The 18,841-nt window shown below is 34.5% G+C and overlaps 2 protein-coding genes across 4 annotated transcripts in view; one reads left to right on the top strand and one right to left on the bottom strand.

Moving 5' to 3' along the window:
• The window catches only part of LOC141390474 (arrestin domain-containing protein 17), a 33,373-nt gene extending 31,517 nt beyond the window's left edge, over positions 1-1,856 (bottom strand). Inside the window, exon 1 of one of the 3 annotated variants that reach the window (XR_012409366.1) lies at positions 1,023-1,823. Coding sequence is in view for 1 of the 3 variants with exons in the window: in XM_073963432.1 (XP_073819533.1) it covers positions 1,023-1,137 (115 nt within the window). In the remaining 2 variants the exon portion in view is untranslated. Of the gene's footprint in view, positions 1-1,022 lie in introns of all 3 variants that reach the window. The other 2 variants (XM_073963432.1, XM_073963442.1) reach the window with 2 other exon arrangements.
• A 6,205-nt stretch (positions 1,857-8,061) lies between these two features.
• Positions 8,062-17,700, top strand: sgll (sugarlethal). The gene is made up of 4 exons (XM_073963457.1): positions 8,062-8,280; positions 8,342-8,498; positions 16,898-17,354; positions 17,418-17,700. Exons 1-4 carry the CDS (start codon positions 8,259-8,261, stop codon positions 17,481-17,483), a joined length of 702 nt encoding a protein of 233 aa, XP_073819558.1. The 5' UTR covers positions 8,062-8,258; the 3' UTR covers positions 17,484-17,700.
• Positions 17,701-18,841: the final 1,141 nt, after the last annotated feature.

Genomic DNA, 18,841 nt, shown 5'->3' with positions numbered 1-18,841 from the left:
TCCGATGCGTATGATTAATATATACAAATTACCATACTCATACGAACCATCAATGTATGTATGTATGTATTTGGGTATATATACCTCGACTAAAAAGGGCCAACATGTGAATATGTTGATAAAAGTTGCAATATATGACAGGGTGGCTGTAGAGAGTTAGGTACAGGGTTCAAAATAAAAACAAATCAAAGCATTTGTTTTCTTTGCTGCGCTCCATCAACAATACACGACAATAGTCTAGACCAACAAATTAAACCTCTTAGATCATTTTTACAGATAAAACAACACGTCCTTGAGATTTCAATTTTCTGAGAAGTCGTAATTTGTAAATTTGTGTTTTCACTCGGTAAAAAGAAATTTAAAATTTTTCAGAAAAGTCCACTGCAATACTCAAGAGTTTTTTATTTTTCACTTTAGGCTGAAGGATCATGCACGTCCCATAAATATGGTCATTACAATTTAAATATTTATATGGAACATAAACTACATTTAAAAATGTTAAGCAAAGTTTGCCATTCGACTTTGATATAAAGCACCAAATCTTTATGTTTAATTTCCATTGAACATTTAGATTTCGAACCTCCCAAAAGGTTTGCTTGGTTCTAGCCGTGTAATTCACATCAATGGCTTCTGCGAATTGACAAATTGTGATGTTTATTGATAAATGACAATTAGAAACAACAAAAAAAGAATACAAAACATTTAATAAACTTTAATGGTCAACGGTCTGTAACAGCGAATAATGACAGTGACGACGACACACACCAAGAGCAAGCAGCACAAAAAAATATTGCGTCGACGTCAACGTTAGCAAAACACAAAACCTTCGAGGCAACACTTCACGGAAATGGGACAACACATCCTTTTGAGTCATACTTTGTTCACCAGCAGATACACACACACACATACATACAACGAATTGTGAACCGATGTCTTGTACAGAAAGGGTTAGAGGGACAGATGGAAAATGGACGATGAACACAAAAAATGAGGAAAATGCCAATGATTGTTTGTTTGTTTACCTTTAATACGTTTTGTTGTATCAACAGTGAGATCAACAACACCAGATAATTCCTGGCCAGCATAATAGACACCTTGAGTATTGTTATCGAAAGATATAAGGCACTCAATGGGCATATATTTCTATATGTGTGAAGGCACACTCACACAGAGACACGAGAATAGGGGCGACTACGGTGACAAATTATTAGCCAGCCAAAAGGAGGACACAACACACGCACTTGCTAATATATACACTATATACACTTTAAAGGCAAAAATCACACAATTAAATTTACAATTTTTTCTACTTGTTATTATTTTGATTTTTTTTTATGGGGACAAGGCCGTTTCACGTTTGTTTTGTTGTAAAATATTGCTTAAATTTCCACTTGATTTGTATTTATTTCAATTTTATGTAGGGGCATTAAGTAAATATTACTTTTATATTCATTATATTTTTATATGGTTTGATGTTGTTGTTGTTGTTTTTCTATTATTTAAGACCCTTTCAAATTTCGATTAACACTACATCATCGTCGCCATCATCACACAAACTATTCATCAGTGGCAGCAACTAAAAATATATGTTACTGTTGTTATTGTTGTTGGTACCGTTTGGTATGATTAAATTATACACTTTTTCATTTATATTTAGTTAGTTTGCTTGCTTGTTTTGTTCTCTCCTCGAGCATTTAATTTAAGTGTAGCTTTTCTTTTGCGTTTTTTGCGCGAACATTCACAACTAACCTCACGAACGACCAGCAGCCTTTTGCTTTCACATAATTTTCATTTGTTCCATGGAACTGCTACTTGTCGACAACAACATCTCGTCGTCGTCGTCACTGTCGTCCTCCGATGTCGGCGGCATTACAAATTTGTATTTTTTGTCCTGTCAGAATTTTTGTTTCTCTCTTTTTTGAACGAATTTTCATGTCTACAGTGATGGGTCTTGAAATTGTTACCTGTTAAATGTTAATAGCTTTAATCGACGGGTAGTTTAAGTTAATAAACAAAAAGGAAACTGATAAAGTTGTTTGGTGACAACTGAAACTATAGTCTTCAATACCTTCGCCCGTAGCTAATCAATTTCATTTCCATTGTAAATCATTTTGTTGCTATTTATTTAAATAGAACAAAATATGGTCTTTAGCTGAAATAAACGCAAAAAGATGTTTATAAACTCAACAATAGTTTTTATTTAAAATGCTTGATATTTAAAATAAAAATTGCCTATGAGTACAAAACGTTACGAATAAGTTTTAGACAAATGTGTCAACATTAAAAAGAAAATGAAAACCGAATGAATTATCGAGTTAATTTTTAATTTAATTAATCTCGACGAATTCTCATTTATGGACGAATAGTGCGGGTTAAACATACTGAAAAAATTAAATTCTTAGAAACGGAATATGTAAAACAAAATGTCATTTAACGAGGCTCGAAAATCAGAATAAAATATTCTACATATTTACATACATATATGAAAAAATTGGTCGCATAGTGCAAATACTTATTACCATGGCGTGTCCCCAATCGTGTTGTGTTCAAAAAACGATGATATTCCTTAATATTTCAAAATATCCCAGCAAAATGTTCGATGCCCAAGATGCCATTCAATCATTGGTGCAAGTGTTCTGGCATGTCATCTTTTTAGCGTGGACCCCAAAAGATGCTATTCATTTTTGGATCCAAAGCAAGTCATGTACACCAATGCTTTGACATGTCATTTTCGCCAATGCTTTGGCATACCAATGCTTTGGCATGTCATTTTCACCAACCCTTTCAATGCCATTATCATTACGACGAGAGTTTTAACAACGTTGGTTGTGACTTCGAGGCTCCGACAACATCAAGCCTATTGTAAATAACTAATCTTATGTACATATGTATTTAGAAAAATGTGTATAAATATAAACACAAAATCCATCTCTATTGGATCGATGGAATGGGTTGAAATGCTGATGAAAATATCGGATCTTTCACGACTTCCTTTGCATGGGTTCAAATGCTGATGAAAAGATCGGATCTTTCACGACTTCCTTTGCATTGGTTCAAATGCTAATGAAAAGATGGGATATTTCACAACTACGTTTGAACCAATGCAAAATATGCCATGAAATCACCTCATCGCATGGAACACGTTCTTTCCTTCCGTGGTGAATATTTTTTGCGTTATTTATATTATACTTTCCAAATTGATGGTATAGGTATGTTAATTTTTTAGTCTTAATACATACTTTATAAAAAAATTAAGATTTGCACATTTATATCCATGAATATTCACGTTTCCATCATTGGCGTGTGCTCATTACCATGGGTATTTTCTAACCACGGTAATGACAATAGGAACAGGAGTAGGACATTTCCAATATAAATTTGAAATTATTCAATCTATGATAATCTTTATAAATAACAAGTAGGAAAAGCGTTAAGTTCGGTCGGTCCGAACTTTTTATACCCTCCACCACAAATTTTAGTCATTTCGGTGGATTAATGTGGCCACAACCTTCAAAATACCGAAAATCTGAAGGTACCGTTCTATGGGGACTATATGATGGCGGGGACCTATACCTACAAATTTCTGGGGAAAAGTTCTATACCCCCAACGAAGACTAAATACCAAATGTCAGCCATCTCGGTGTGATAATGAGGCCAAACCCTTCAAAATACCGAAAATCGGGAGATATCGTCCTATGGGGGCTATATCAAAACGTGGACCTATATAAACATTTTATGGTAGAAATATTTCTTAGCCTCTTGAAACACAAAATACAAAGTTACAACCGATTCTGTTGTCAAATGGGACTAATACATTCAAAATATATTAAAATGACGCGTACTTTATATGGGGCGTTATATGGGGGCTATACCAAAACGTGGACCTATATAAACCAACTTTGGTAGGAATGATTTTTATCTTTTCTGAAATTTTCAGGAAATGTACAGGAATGGCCCCGTTTAAAATGGGCTACAAATTTTCTTGAATTTTGGAGGGGTTTGGGTACCTCCCCTATGCGATATTTTTAAAAAATGATTTAAAAATTTACGAATTAATCTACAATCCTGGCACTTCTTTGGGGCCTAAAGACCCGACCAGGCTTTTTTTAAATATGTTATATCTCCAATACTACTGAACCAATGTTTGCCCTTGTTATGTATATTTTATGAATGTCGGAGGATGTGGGGTGCCATCCCCACGCTTTTCTTTTAAACGCTATATGTATAAGCCAAACTTATGATTATATCGGTTTCAGCATACATTTTGGGAGACAATGGGGTTTTGTGTACCTACATATTTGGAGCCAAAATACCGGACCAACTTTTTTAAATATGTTATATCATGAAAACTGATTACAACGCCCACTATTTTCAATACATTATTTTTCCAAACCTACTGAACCTAATTTAATAATTTTTTATAGAATTACACTGTGCAACATTTTTAAGGTAATCTTGTGCAAACAATAGGCCTGTTCGATAACTTCGCAAGTAAAAAGTATTTGCAACTACTTCCAAGTAAGTCCCAATTTACATTAGGCGAGTTTACTTGCGGCAATTGTCAGTTTGTAGGTGAGAGAGGGTGCTGAGAGGCAAAGGGTTACCATATGCCTCACCTCTCTCTCCTACAAAATGACAATTGCCGCATGTAAACTCGCCCAATGTAAATTGGGACTACTTCTCATTTCTCCATTTTTGAACAAGTTAGTTATCGAACAGCATTTTGTAAAAGTTTGTACAAATTTGTACAAACTTTTGAGTTGTCGTACAGACCTAATTTGATCTGAGGATTTTTTGAAAGTACAAGCCCAAACGACAAAAACCCTAGTTGGGTTGTGTTGTGTCAGATCCAGTTTGGATTTTATGGCCCATCTAAACATGGTTAAATACACTGTGCAACATTTTTAAGATAATCTTGTGCAAACAATTCGAACTGAGGATTTTTTGAAAGTACAGACCCAAACGACAAGGAACCCTAGTTGGGTTTTGTTGTGTCAGATCCAACTCGGATTTTATGGCCCCATCTAACCATGGTTAAATATTGAGTTTTTAATGAAATCCGGGGCTATATCTCTGAAACCAATGGGAATCTTCTTCTGACCTCTGAAGCAAATTTGTAGATAAGGACAAGATTAAAATATTTGAAGAAATAATGAACTCGAAAAACTACATTTATTGCCTCAAATTTCAAAATATATGCAAAAATTCCACAATTTTTATATATTTCCACCGTATCTCCAAAACTGTTAAATTTTTCTGAATATTTTCTTTTGGAAAAATATTCCCTGGAATGTAATACACAACTCTTCGGATTGTCATTGTTGTAGAATGTCTCTATACCGTTGTTTTCAGTACATTTTTCAACGACGATTTAATAAAAATGTCAATAATGTAGTGAAATTCGAAATGCGAGATTAAACTGTTGGTGTGAACTGTGTTTGAAATACGTGTTGTAAAAGATATGATGCAAAATACCGCTGAAGCAACATGAAGTAAGCATTTTAGAGTTTCAGAATGTTCTAAAGAATTGTTGAGAACTTTATTTGGAATATTTTTGCAAAAGCTTACTTGGTTCAACTCCCAATAGTTTAGCCGATACTGACCAGAATTTCAGCAATTATGTAAAATTTTCAATATTTTATAGATTTTGATGCCCTAGATGGAGTTTTTCTTATGTGGTTTTTTCAAAAGATAAGTTCTACTAGTTTAGGGCTACAATATTGCTAAAGACAGCAAGGTCAAATTCCTATTCGTTTCTGAGATAAAGGCCTGGTAAATGCAAAAAAGTGTAGATTTAGCACGGTTTAGTTGAGGCCATAAAATCCGAACTGGATCTGACGGGACAAAACCCTTTTTGCCGGGTTAATCTTCTTTGCGAGGATTTATTTGACATATAACCAATGGAATTGACATTTAAAACCCGGTGGGTTTGTTAAATCTGGTTATATATAAATGTACTATTATTATTAAAATTTACGCCTAAGAGTATCCTTCTTTTAATTGAATTATCGTAGATAATAGTGCGTTTGCATATGACCGGATTTAATAAACCCACTGAGTTTCAAATGTCAATTCTATAGGGTATACGCCAAGTAAACCCTCATTAAGACATTTAACCCGGTAAAAGGCGCTAAAGCAAATTGCGTTTAACATTAAAATTTTCTGAATGCCATCTTTTCGAAAAATCTAACAAATTACTTAATATAACATATTCACAGAGTCGTACGTCTAATGTCTCTTTGCTCTGTCAGATAGCTTTTACTGGACAAATTTATTCAGGTTGTAGGCTGTTTATATGATAGGGTTAACCCTCCTTATATATAAACGTACGATAAGAACCAACAAGTTGGAAGTCACACATTTTAATGCAACATTCATCGACTGTATGAGTGATACAAATATACATACCTACATATGTATACAAAAATTTATCTACGTTTGTTTTCTTTGTTTTTCTATGGCCTAAAAGTTATTCTTACGTTAACAGTGCTCTAGATTTGATATCCGTTTGTTGTTGCCATTGTATAGATTTGATGTAGTCTTAGCTACATATTTGTTGTATTTTTTCATGTTCTTGTCCTTTTTGGCAGCGCTGCCAAAAACAAGTGCACACACACATACATACATATTATTCTCATAACTTGACACACATATTCGTGCAAAAATACCCGGAGCTTACTGTTGTTGTTGTTATCCTTCTTCTGTTGCCGTAGGTTTTCATAATTCTTTGTTAGGTCGTCTTTACGCATTTTTAACATCGTTTCTTTGCTTTTTAGCCATATTTATTAGACTCTTTGTTGACATATTGCCTACAACTGATTGAATGGAGCTTTTAAAAGCTTTAATTTTGTGGAAGTGACTAAGATGGGGTAAAGAGGGGTTTGAGGTGGACCTAACATTAATGTTATATAGAAATGCAGAACATTTTATGGGAACAGTAGTTGTATTTTTGGTTATCGACAATCGACAATATTTGGTCTGTTCCTTTACTTTTGAAAATGGTATAACCGGCAAAAGTAGTAAAAGTTGTAAACTGCTCTCATTTGAATTGTTGGCGTCTGAAGTAAAGGAACGCTTTTCGATTTAAAAGTGGTAAAACTTGAAGATTCTTCCACGCAAAGGAACAGAGCTATTAAAATGAAAAAATATGAATGAAAAATACGAATTAAAGTTAAAAACTTTGTTGCGAAAGTAGTAGTGGGTCGCCATCTTTCCGACAAAGTCTTTAATTACCGAAATAATATGCATTTTAATTATCGATGTTTGGCTTTAAAGTCTCCAAATGCATTTTTTCTATTCTAGTTTTGGCAGTTACATTAGCAGTTTAAAATAATATTCGCAAACTACACCATCAAAATAACGAAAAATTTTAGCTGTCTTTGGGGGCTGTTAAATTTGGTTTGGATGTGTTTATCGAGTTTTCATGTTGTTTCATGGGCGAGAACACTTCATCTCCAAAGACTTCTTTAATTTTGTGCCAACAAGATGCCACAACTACAACAAAATATGTATGTCCCGGGCCACACTAAAGAGCAGTACACATTGTCAGTTTTGAATGTCGATATTTCGCAGTTATCGATAACTGTCCAACCATCCAGCAACCACAAAACATTTGGTGGTTGCGTGATGAATGACAAAAATGAACGGCCACACTAGCAAGCACCAACAAAGCTGTCATTCAAAACTGGCAATGTGTACTCAGCTTAAGAGTAATTTCAATGAAATTTTGACATGTTATTAAAAAAAAATTTAAAATAATGTTTCATACGAATATTGCAACAAAGCAAGATTGCAGAACACATGAAACCGTGTACACTAGTTTCTTGAAATTATGAATTTTTCCAAAAAAAATGCAAAGTTTCATGTAAAATTCTATTAAAATTACTCTAGTGTGGCCCGGGACTTACACTTTTGAAAAACATCTAACGTAATGGAAATCCCGATTTACATTACGTCTCCTTACTAATTAAATGCTCAGTTGTCATTCTCACATATAGATGGCGCTGATACTATATTTTGGCTGAGTAAGTGAATTGATAACATCGATGTTTTTCATCAGCTGATGAGCTGTATATCGGTGTTTTTGTCAAACAAATAACAATCGCGAAGGTTAACGAAGTGCGTTTATTTTGTTAATAAAACTGTGTGCTCGTTAGATTATTTGCTCAGTTTTAGTCATATCTTTAACCAGTTAATATATTTATATTCTTTATCTCCCAACTTCATCTATAGTGAGGCTACTAATACAATTGAGAAAAATGTCGAATGTTCCTTTGTCAGGTCGGTATTGCATCCATTGCATCCATCCATGTAATGTTCTAACATTTATTTTGTAATTCAGCTTTACGTTTAAAGTACATGGAAAAGAAGCAAGTATTTTTGGAGGAAAATATTCGTGTAAAAGAACCTATAGCTTTGTTCAGAGAATGGATGGACCAAGCACTGCAAACCGAAGAAATCATAGAACCTAATTCAGCCTGTTTAGCGACAGTTGGGAGGTAAGGAGAAACAAGCCCAATGTTCTTGTAATTGATAATGACATACAGTTTGACAAGTAATTGTTTTCAAACTAAGAAAACGAACACTTTCCATGCATTATTTAGTGAAAAATGTGATAAAAACTCGTGATTTTGCAAAAATCCGTTGATCGACTTGTTCAAGACCAGATTAATGGACTGTTTTTCCAATACGGTTCGAATTCAAATTCGTTCGAATTACTACCAAACTCCTTTATTGTAGAAATGTTTGCTTGTTTGAAAGCAAAAATAAATAAAATATTTCTCAAAACAACAGAAGCTTGGTAATATTTCGAACGAAGTTGAATTCCAGGCCATTTATGGCCTGTTTCACTAAGACGATCCGTCCATAGGAGAAAGTCTTAAATCCCGGCCAAAGTCCGGCTACTTAAATCGTTGGAAGTATGGACTTCCCCCTGGAAAGATATATATAGTTGTGATCAGGGTCCCAAGGACTACCTATGGTAAAAATGTCAGCCCGATCGGAGAGGTGCCCCTAAACGAGACTTGTTCCGCATTTTCTTAGTTTGAAAACAATTACTTGTCAAACTGTACATACGTACATAGATAATGAATGCAATGCAGTGTAGATTAAAGGCCCACATTGATTAGGCTAATGTCACTATTAGAACAGAACACTTCTTCTAATCTCTATAATTAATGCACATCTTCTTTCCAAACATGCTCACCTACAAGACCATTAGTTGCGTTTATAATTGTGGTACCTGTTGCAATTTGTTTTTTTTTTTTAATAGTTTGGCTTAATCCCAATGTGGTTGTTTTAATTTTTTAAGACAACTAATTAACAACAAGAACTAATAAATTAGTTATTTTAAAATATCAAAACAACAATGTAATTAAACCAGACTATTTTGGAAAAGCAAAATTTTCACCTACTTTAACCCATTGCAAATTTCCTGTAACGATTTTTTTTAGAAATTTTAACACAAAAAACAATAATAATTTATTTTATTTATAATTGAAGTTCACATCGAATAGAGGAATAAAACCATTCATCAACGTTCTTACTACACGCTATTAAAATTTACATTCCCCATAGTCCATCGTGGACATGGGTCAAATTTTAGGAGTCATTCCTTTCGATAGATATCGTGCTAAGCAGCGATTTAAGTAGGTGGCCGTAGATTTTTTTAAGCTTTTGAGTAATAATGGTCAGGAAGCAAGGACTTTCCTTGAAAAAAAAAAAACAAATTACAGTGTAATCAGAATCTCATGGACTACATTCGATGATAAATTCAAAACAATCCTTGCACAGTCCTTAAACTCCACATAAGCAAATTTTGAATTTTTTTGTGAGGGAGTTACCCAAGTGCGACGAAATTTTGCGAAGTGCAAATTCGTAAGTAATCATGCTCAGTTATTCTATTAGGCTGAGTTCCGCATCGTCTGTTGCTTTGTGTTGTTTAAACTTCATCAAAATATTTCAGTTGAACACTCATACATTGTTCCTCGAAAATGCAACTAAATGCATCAGAAATAAAAATGATACATGTTTGCTTTTTACCTGCGTTAAAAATGCGTATTTTTGACGATTGAAACACGTAGCTTCGCAGTTGTTGAGTACAACGGCGTTAATAAACATAATCGCAGATTTGCCGTTATTTGATAAGAAACTTACGATACGGAAGTCAGCCATAGGTTCGGCAGGGTTTTAGAGCTTTTAGCAAGCAGATTAATCGTTTGAACCGCTTTAGCGAATATCCCAGAAAGGACTATGGGGAGACATTGCATATATTAAGGGGACTAAATCGGTTCATCATTTCAAGAGTTATCGTGCGATCCAGACCGACGTACAGGACTGAATAGATTCCCAATTGTCTGAAACGGATTCCGTCCAAATATATATGTGGCATTTTTATCGTTAGCCTAAACGCTGATGATATAAAAAATCTATGTATGCTATAACACTCTACCCTGAAGTGTTTTAGACAAATTGTTTAGAATTTCTAACATGATTGGCTCTATTTTGTTTCACGTAATGTGTTCAGACTTACCCGCTGTTTTTGTAAAAAAAAATATTCTTACACGAACTGTCAAATTTTGTAGATCGGTTTACTCGCCTTAGGGCAAACGCAGAGCGCTAAATCTTAAGTGAGGAACTCTTAAATATATATGGAACTCATCCATTAAAAATTAAGTCTGTATGTCATCTGTGGACTGAGCCAAATTATTACGAATATAGCCGATCGAACAAAAATAAGTTACAAAAACTGGGTGTTACCCCCTGTTTTTTAAAAGTTTTTATTCTTCTCACACGAACTGTCAAATTTTGTAGATCGATTTACTCGCCTCAGCGCAAATGTAGAGCACAGATTTTTAAAAGAGCGTTTCTCAACTACATATGGGACGCGTCTACAAAAAATTAGGTGCGTATGTCATCTGGGGGCTGAACTATGGATGCCTAAATTATTACGAATATAGACGAATGAACAAAAAATAGTTACAAACAAGTAAGAAAAGTCTATAGTCGGACGGAGCCGACCATGGGATACCCTATACCACTATTTCTGGACAATCGCTCTCCACGGAACTTCTTATCAGAGATGTAATGTATAATACTTATGACCAAAACCAAAAAGTTATCTAACATGACAAAGACATTTTTGTAGCAGGAAAGGAAAATTTAGTTCGCACAAACTAAAATGTAATGAAACCCACTTATGTAGTACTACTACTTCCGTCGTTTAACCGCTACTTTATTGAAATTTTTACCAATTTCACACAAAAGTTTCAGTCCATTTAACCCGCTAAGTATTATCTGATCTTCACGTTGGTTTGTACGCTTCTTCTTCATCATAAACTCAAACTTTGTTTAAAATTTTGCGGGTTATTATTTTGGCCTACAGAGCCGCTCAAAATTGGTTACAATTTTGTTTTTGGTCCATTTCACAACATTTCACGATCATCACCAAAAACTAATCATTTCTATTCTGGCCCGAACCCAACCTCCTTAAAAAATTCGTTACAATCGGTCCATAATTGCGGCCTTCAGCTTGTTTGCAATTTTTAATGGACGGACACACATCGCTTAATCGCTTTATCTCGTCGAGATATGTATTTTGGCATACCAAAAAAGGGGTCTAGGACGAATATTTCGTGGTGTTACATAAACTTTTGGATAGACAATATGTAGCATGGGATAAAAATGTGGTTCTCTACACAGAACCCATTATATATTAGGCAGTAGGCCCGTTATCTAGCAAACACTTTATTGCAATTTACATCACAGGAAAGGTCAGTAGTTTTTTCCCATATGTAGGCTAGTTTGCAAAATATATATGTCCTCAAGGAATTAAAATATTGACCAAAAATAAAATTTTTATATTTTTCATACAAAAGTAATGGCCCATTTTACCCGCTAAAGAATATCAGATCATCATTCAATATTGTAGGCATCTTTTTCGACCTATACTCTTACCCGGTGCAAATAGCAAATCGAAATAGTTGGCAACCCTATGCCTGAGTAAACGTCTGTTTGGTTTGCAGCTGATCGCTTAATTGTTTTTTATCTTAAATATCAACTGTGCCTTTTGTAAACAATCGAATACTTTTGTGGAAAGATTATTTTGTACCGGCAAATTGAAATTCAAAGAATATCTCAGTCAAATACTTTGGTTTCAAAATACTAATTTTTACTGCGTTACGCAATTATTTCATTCTTTGCTATTCTGCTGTTTCTCTTTCCTTTGACTGGAAGTGCCTTGCTGTTGTTGCTGTTTTTTTCCTGTCATTCTCGTTTGTGTTGTTAAACATTATGCCTGCAACAAAGAAACAAACATTGTGTGGTAAATGTAATGAACCTGTGACAAGAACCCCAGGCTCCCCAGGCTCTATTCAATGCAACATTTGTGGTAAATGGGTGCATGGACCCTGTGCAAACTTAAGTGAAAAGGAACTTGCTGCACTTAAGGCAATTAGAGTCAGTGCCTTTATCTGCACCACTTGTGAATCTAACCTCGATAAAAACCGTAATAGCCATGTTGCAACGTCCGATGACTTACAAAATATCAACAAGAAACTGGATTCATTCACTGCTGTGCATCAGGGAGAGCTGGGCTCAATTAAGAAAGCGATTGAAAACATGAGTGCGCAAATGACGTCCTGCCTTAATGAAATTAAGAATGCTATTGCAAGGTGCAATGTGAAAGTTGCTGCTGTTGAAGCGTCGGTTAAAGCACTGGAGGATGAGAATAAACTCCTAAAAGCCGAGAATAATGCCTTGCATCGTAGATTGAATCGGGCAGATTTTCTCATCAGTGGACTTCCTGACGGTTTAAATGATTTGGTTGAAATTGTGATTTCTATTGCTGCTTTTTTTAATGTGAATTTGGAACGTCGTGATGTCGGTTTAGCTTGTTACATTAATAACAGGAAGCATATTTTAGTGAAGCTTAACTGTGCAGAACTTCGGGATGAAATCATGCGACAATATTTTAAGAGTCGATCCTTAAAGGTCTCTGACATTCTGCCAGCTGATGGTGGAGATATTACGAGAAGGGTGTACTTGAATGACCACTTTTCTCCTGAGGCTAGTAGCTTGAATGCAGTCTGTAATAAGCTTCGTCGACAGAATGTTATTTCGAAGTACAGAATCGTTAATGGAGATAAAGCTAGAGCGAAAATTACACTGCCTGATGGTAAACAAATTGAACGTGATGCTTCTGGTTGTTCTTTATTACTCACAAGTCATAATTGATTGATTGAACTATTTTTTCTATATGTATTTTTTCCATATTGTGAAACCTGGATACAACTGTAGCTAGTTTGCAATTTCGATTTTACCCCTATGAGGTTTTTTTTTCTTTTTCAGTTGGATCCGGGTTCAATTATTTCTTTCACAGTTGTATACATTTGCATATGTTGATATTTTATTGTTGGATCTCTTTTTTTTTAATTTATGCGATGAGCTGTATTATTGATTGAATTTTTGTTTATAATGAATCGTGTTTGCAAAAATTTCTCGCATTTATATTTCTTTACTTGGCTCCCTATCTGCTATGTTTTTGATGTCTTTTAACGATAATCTCGGTCCAATAGTATGTGGTAACTCCTACATAAACAGTTTATTGCATCCATATAAAAATAATTTTAAAATTGCTCACTTGAATTGTAGAAGCATAAAACCAACTACTAAATTGGATGAGATAAAATGTATTTTAAAGGACAATACCTTTGATATTTTTGCAATTTCTGAGACATGGCTTTCATCTGATATATTAAATTCTGCTGTTTCTATTCCAGGCTTTAACATGTGTCGTAATGACCGTCAGATATCTGCTAGAGGTGGTGGTGTTGCAATATATGTTTCTAAGGGTCTTCAATACAAGTGTGTTTTTAAAACCTCAGTTCAACATTGTGAGTCTCTTTTCATAGAGTTGCAATTTTCTAGTACAAAACTTCTTTTTGGTGTTGTATATTTGCCTTCGGGTAATATAGATGTTTTTGAGAGCCGTCATTGTGACATTTTTTCTGAATATACTAATATATTGACTGTTGGTGACTTTAATTGCAATTTGTATAATCCTTCGAGGGCGAATATGTTTCGGTCACTATGCACTAGAATGAATCTGAGTATCGCTCATAACTCGAGTCCTACACACTTTGATTTAGCTAATCGGACAACATCTCTGATTGACTTCATGTTAGTGACTGCGCTCTTTTAGACTACACAAATCAAGTTCAGTGTCCTGCGATTTCCGACCATGCGCTTATATTTGCTTCCCTCTCTTTTAATTATAATCCTTTACCAGATTTTATTGAACTCCGTGATTATAGGAACATTGATTGGAATGGGTTACTTTCTTTCCTTGTGTCTTTTGATAAAAACTTAATTATTGGGAATGCTGATGTGGATGTTAAATGTTCCTACGTTGGCTCACTCTTTGATCGCCTTTTTTCCTTTGTTCCTGTAGTGAGGAAGGAAATAAGGTATTCTGGTGATCCTTGGATGGGGTCTAGAGAAGTCAGGTTTGCTACTTCGATGAGGGATTTGTCCTTCTTATCATTCCAAAGAGACCCAACTCAGCAAAACTGGCGAATCTATTGCAAATATAGGAATAAGGCTAAATCTGTAATTCGCAAAGGGAGGAGACTTCATTATACAAAGCTTTACGGTAGTATGGATTCTACTAGGATTTGGAGGATTCTCAAGACTCATGGTTGTGCGGGAAATGAGAGCGAGTGTATCAATATCGATGTAAATACCATTAATGAGTTCTTTGCTAATGCTACTGATGAGTCTAATGGTGCATTAGTTAATGTTAATGACTTCATTGATTTTGATTCCTCATTTTCATTTCGATGTATTAATGAAGATGAGCTCATTGAAGCAATGAGTAAGGTTAGATCTAAATCTGTTGGTATTGATGGCATACCGATATATTTCATTAAACTGGTTTTTCCGTATATCTCGGATCTTATTTTGAATCTTGTGAATACTATATTAACTTCTTCAGTCTTCCCATCTGTGTGGAAGATAGCTCGAGTAGTGCCAATTCCCAAATCCAGATCTGTTAGGGATTTGGATGACTTAAGGCCCATTTCAATTTTACCAGCCATATCTAAGATTACGGAACATATCATTAAGAATCAAATGCTGGAAGTCTGTTCAAGTCGGATAAATGACTGTCAATTTGCTTTTCGCCAGGGACATAACACTACCCACTTGTTGCTTCAGCTAACCGACTCTATTCGTGAATCCATCAATGATGGTATGTTAAGTGTTCTTATATCTTTGGATTTGTCCAAAGCCTTCAATTCTATTGATTTCTCCTCTCTTGTAATCTCTTGTAACTTCTCTAAATCTGCCTGCAAACTTATTTTTTCTTACTTGTATGGTAGAAGTCAGTTTGTTGTAGTGGATGGTTGTGAGTCTAGTTGCCTTCCCCTGTCCTCTGGAGTGCCGCAAGGGTCTGTTCTAGGCCCACTTCTATTTATTTTATACATGAATGACCTTCCTCTTCACACGAATTCGTCATGTTGTTCAACTTTTATTTTTGCAGATGATATATTCTTGCTTTTTAGTGGTACACGTGATGCTTCCAACATGCTTGAATGTAATATTAATTCAAACTTAGATTGTTTTGTTCGTTGGGCTACAAGGAACTTATTGAAAGTCAATCCTTCTAAGACCAAGGCTTTAGCTTTTTGCAATAATAACTGTTCTTTACCACCCATTGATATCTTCTTGGGTCACACTAAAATTGACTTCGTACAGCAACATAAATGCTTGGGAGTAATTATCGATTCTGATCTTTCATTCAAAAGCCACATTGATTCTTTGTCTGGTAAAGTTTGGGGCATATTGCGTAGGATTTATGGTTGTTTTTGGTCCATTTCACCCGCTAAATATTTCACGATCATCACCAATAAGAATAGGGATCTATTCTGATCTGAACCCGACCTCCATACAAAATTTCGTGACGATCGGTCCATAATTGTGGCCTGGAGCGTGTTTACAATTTATAATGGACAGACGGACGGACGGACAGACACACATCTCAAAATCGCTTTATCTCGTCGAGATACGAAGATTGGTATACCACATTGGGGGTCTCCGACGAATATTTCGCGGTGTTACATGAATTTTTACCAAAACAAACTTATAATACCCTTTTCCACATTGTGGTATAGGGTATAAAAACAGGTGGTTAATCTAAAATTGCTTTTTTAAGAACATTTTATAGAGTTTTGTGACAAAAGTTTCATGTACTTTTCCTATTGAGCTTATAATAGAGGTGACTAGTTCCAACCACGATAGATTAAAAAAAGGGAAATTTGTAAATGTATTAAAATATATATCGCTCATTTACTCAAAGAGTGGCATAACTCAAAAAATGCGTTTTCTGAGTTAGCAATTTCTATTTTTTCTACGACTTCTATTTTATCTTGTGTCAAATTTTCATGTCGATATCTCTAAAACTCAGCGAGTTACAGCTAATTTACCATGAGTTTGGCATAATTCAACAAAAAGGTTTTTTGAGTTTATGAAGCACTAAAACACTTCAAATCATGCTTGATCTTGCACAGAAAATTAGCAGTGATATCTGGCTAGCTGTTTACAAAATATGGTCCAAGTAGTTATTTTAGTTTTTATGTAATAATATTTTTAAGTTGGGAAGTCAAATTTCAATCGCCAACTTAAAACGCGTTTTTCTCGAAACTGTGTTTTTTGAAATGTGTCACTCTTTGAGTAAATGAGCGATATGTTATTGTTAGTTTTTAATATTTTGGAGTAGTAAATGTGTTGTTGTTTCTGGAACCATTCTTGGCCCTATGGGCTAGGTTCTCTTTTATAGAAATAAATAAATTAAACTTGAAAGTATTTTGTTGCAAGTTATTTAAACTCCTTCCCGTTTCAGCAATGGTTGTCCATCGAATCGCTTTGTTCTTCTCAAAGACATCTCCGATGAAGGTTTCACATTTTTCACCAATTACGGCAGTCGTAAAGCTCAGGATATTGCTTCAAATCCTAATGTCGCTATGACTCTATATTGGTGTCCGCTAAGACGTTCAATTCGCATTGAAGGTGTTGCTGAAAAGATTCCCACTGAGGATTCATTGAAATATTTCCACGAGAGGCCACGAGCAAGTCAAATTGGTGCATTAGCCTCAGAACAAAGTTCCAGAATACCATCTCGTAAGCATTTAGATGAAATCGAAAAGAAAATTAAGCACGAGTTGGGAAGTGATAAGCCTGTACCTTTACCAAATTGGGGTGGTTATTTGATAAGACCACGTTTAATTGAATTTTGGCAAGGTCAAACAGATCGTCTGCATGATCGCATTGTTTTTCGCAAGTATGCTGGTGCAGAGAAGGTAAGTTGATTTTTTTCTCATTTAAATCTATTGCAAAATTAATTCGCAACAATTAATTTTTAGGAAGTCGATAATGTGCTGGTACATCCTGCGGAAAATGGTTGGGTTTATGAGCGCCTTGCTCCCTAAACAAAATTGGTGTATGCATTTATGAACCAGTTGGTTATATAATAACAATTATATAATAACAATAACAATGTATGTCAAAATTTTTGTTGATATTGTTTTTTTTTTTGTTACGCTGTTATAACATAGCTTTGAGAAAAAAATGTACATTGTCTTTGTTAAAAATATTAGCATATCGCACATAATTAGAGAAATAAAACGTAATACGTTGTAGAACAAAGCATTTTTTATATACAAATCATGCGGGTTTATGACTAAGACGACCTCATATTTTCCTGTTTTGATTGTTGTGTAAACAACGAAATGCCAATATCACAAAAAATTATTGGTAAATAAATATTAATATTGGACTATTTCTTCCTTATGTCTAATTTGACAGGGCTATACATTTTTTCTATTTTAATCCACTTTTTGCAAGAATGTTATTTGAACATTACATTCATGAGAATTTTTAAGCTTTTAATAAATAAAAAAAAATTAAGTTTCAGTGTTTTAGTTATAAATGTACTTAAAACTAGAAAATAATTTGTCACTTAAGCTCAATAAGTATATTCTTCCTCATGATGGAATCTCTCAAATAAAACGCTTGCCGTTTAATTTGGCCACAATTTTTAATTTAAATGCAAGCGTTTTATTTGAGAGATTCCTCCTTCCTCATGGTGGATATACTTATTGAGGCTAAGCGACAAATTATTTTCTAGTTTTAAGTGCATTTATAAATAAAGCACTGAAACTTGTTTTTTTAATTATTTTTTAATTTTTATCATTTTAATTAGGAGTGTTGGCGTTTTTTTATTTGGGATGAGGACTTGTATTTTGTTTTTCAAAATAGTCCGGCTTTATCCTATAGTCGTTGTTTCAATATTTTATTAAAACAACTTTAATTTATTAGTGGAAAAAATCATTTTAGTAAATACATTTTTTGACCACTGAGAAGTCTATAACCAAATTACAGTCAATTTAGGCCAAAAATGTAGATAAAAAATTTGAATTGCCTGAAATCGAGTGGTACCTTTATATGGGCTACACCAAAATCTGACCCATGTCCACAATTTTTGGTGGGGGAGTTTCTGTACAGTTGGTAACTCAAAATGCCAAGTTACAGCCAATTCGTACAAGAAATGACGACAAAATCCTCAAAACACCTGAAATCGGGTGGTGACTCTATGTCGGGGTTATTGGAAAAAATGGACCCATATTGGTTTTGGTTTCATATTCATGTATTTTCATCCAAATTTTAAAAAGTTTCAGTTCGATTGGTCAAATGCAACTGTGTTAAAAATGAGTTACTAGATTTGAATTGAATCGGGCGGTACCGCTATATGGGGGCTATATGGGTCATTTTGGTTTCATATTCCCAA

Source organism: Musca autumnalis, unplaced genomic scaffold, assembly GCF_047663935.1.
Source record: "Musca autumnalis isolate F117 unplaced genomic scaffold, ASM4766393v1 scaffold_1, whole genome shotgun sequence".
Taxonomy (NCBI): Eukaryota; Metazoa; Arthropoda; class Insecta; order Diptera; family Muscidae; genus Musca; species Musca autumnalis.
The sequence above is the reverse complement of the archived record's forward strand: the minus strand, read 5'-3'. Positions and strand labels throughout refer to the sequence as shown.

Excerpts from the sequence above, each read along its gene's own strand:
- sgll (XM_073963457.1), top strand. The coding sequence starts at position 8,259 with ATGTCGAATGTTCCTTTGTCAG. Across the intron at positions 8,499-16,897 it reads TGTTTAGCGACAGTTGGGAG|CAATGGTTGTCCATCGAATC; the intron begins GTAAGGAGAAAC and ends TTCCCGTTTCAG. Across the intron at positions 17,355-17,417 it reads AGTATGCTGGTGCAGAGAAG|GAAGTCGATAATGTGCTGGT; the intron begins GTAAGTTGATTT and ends ATTAATTTTTAG.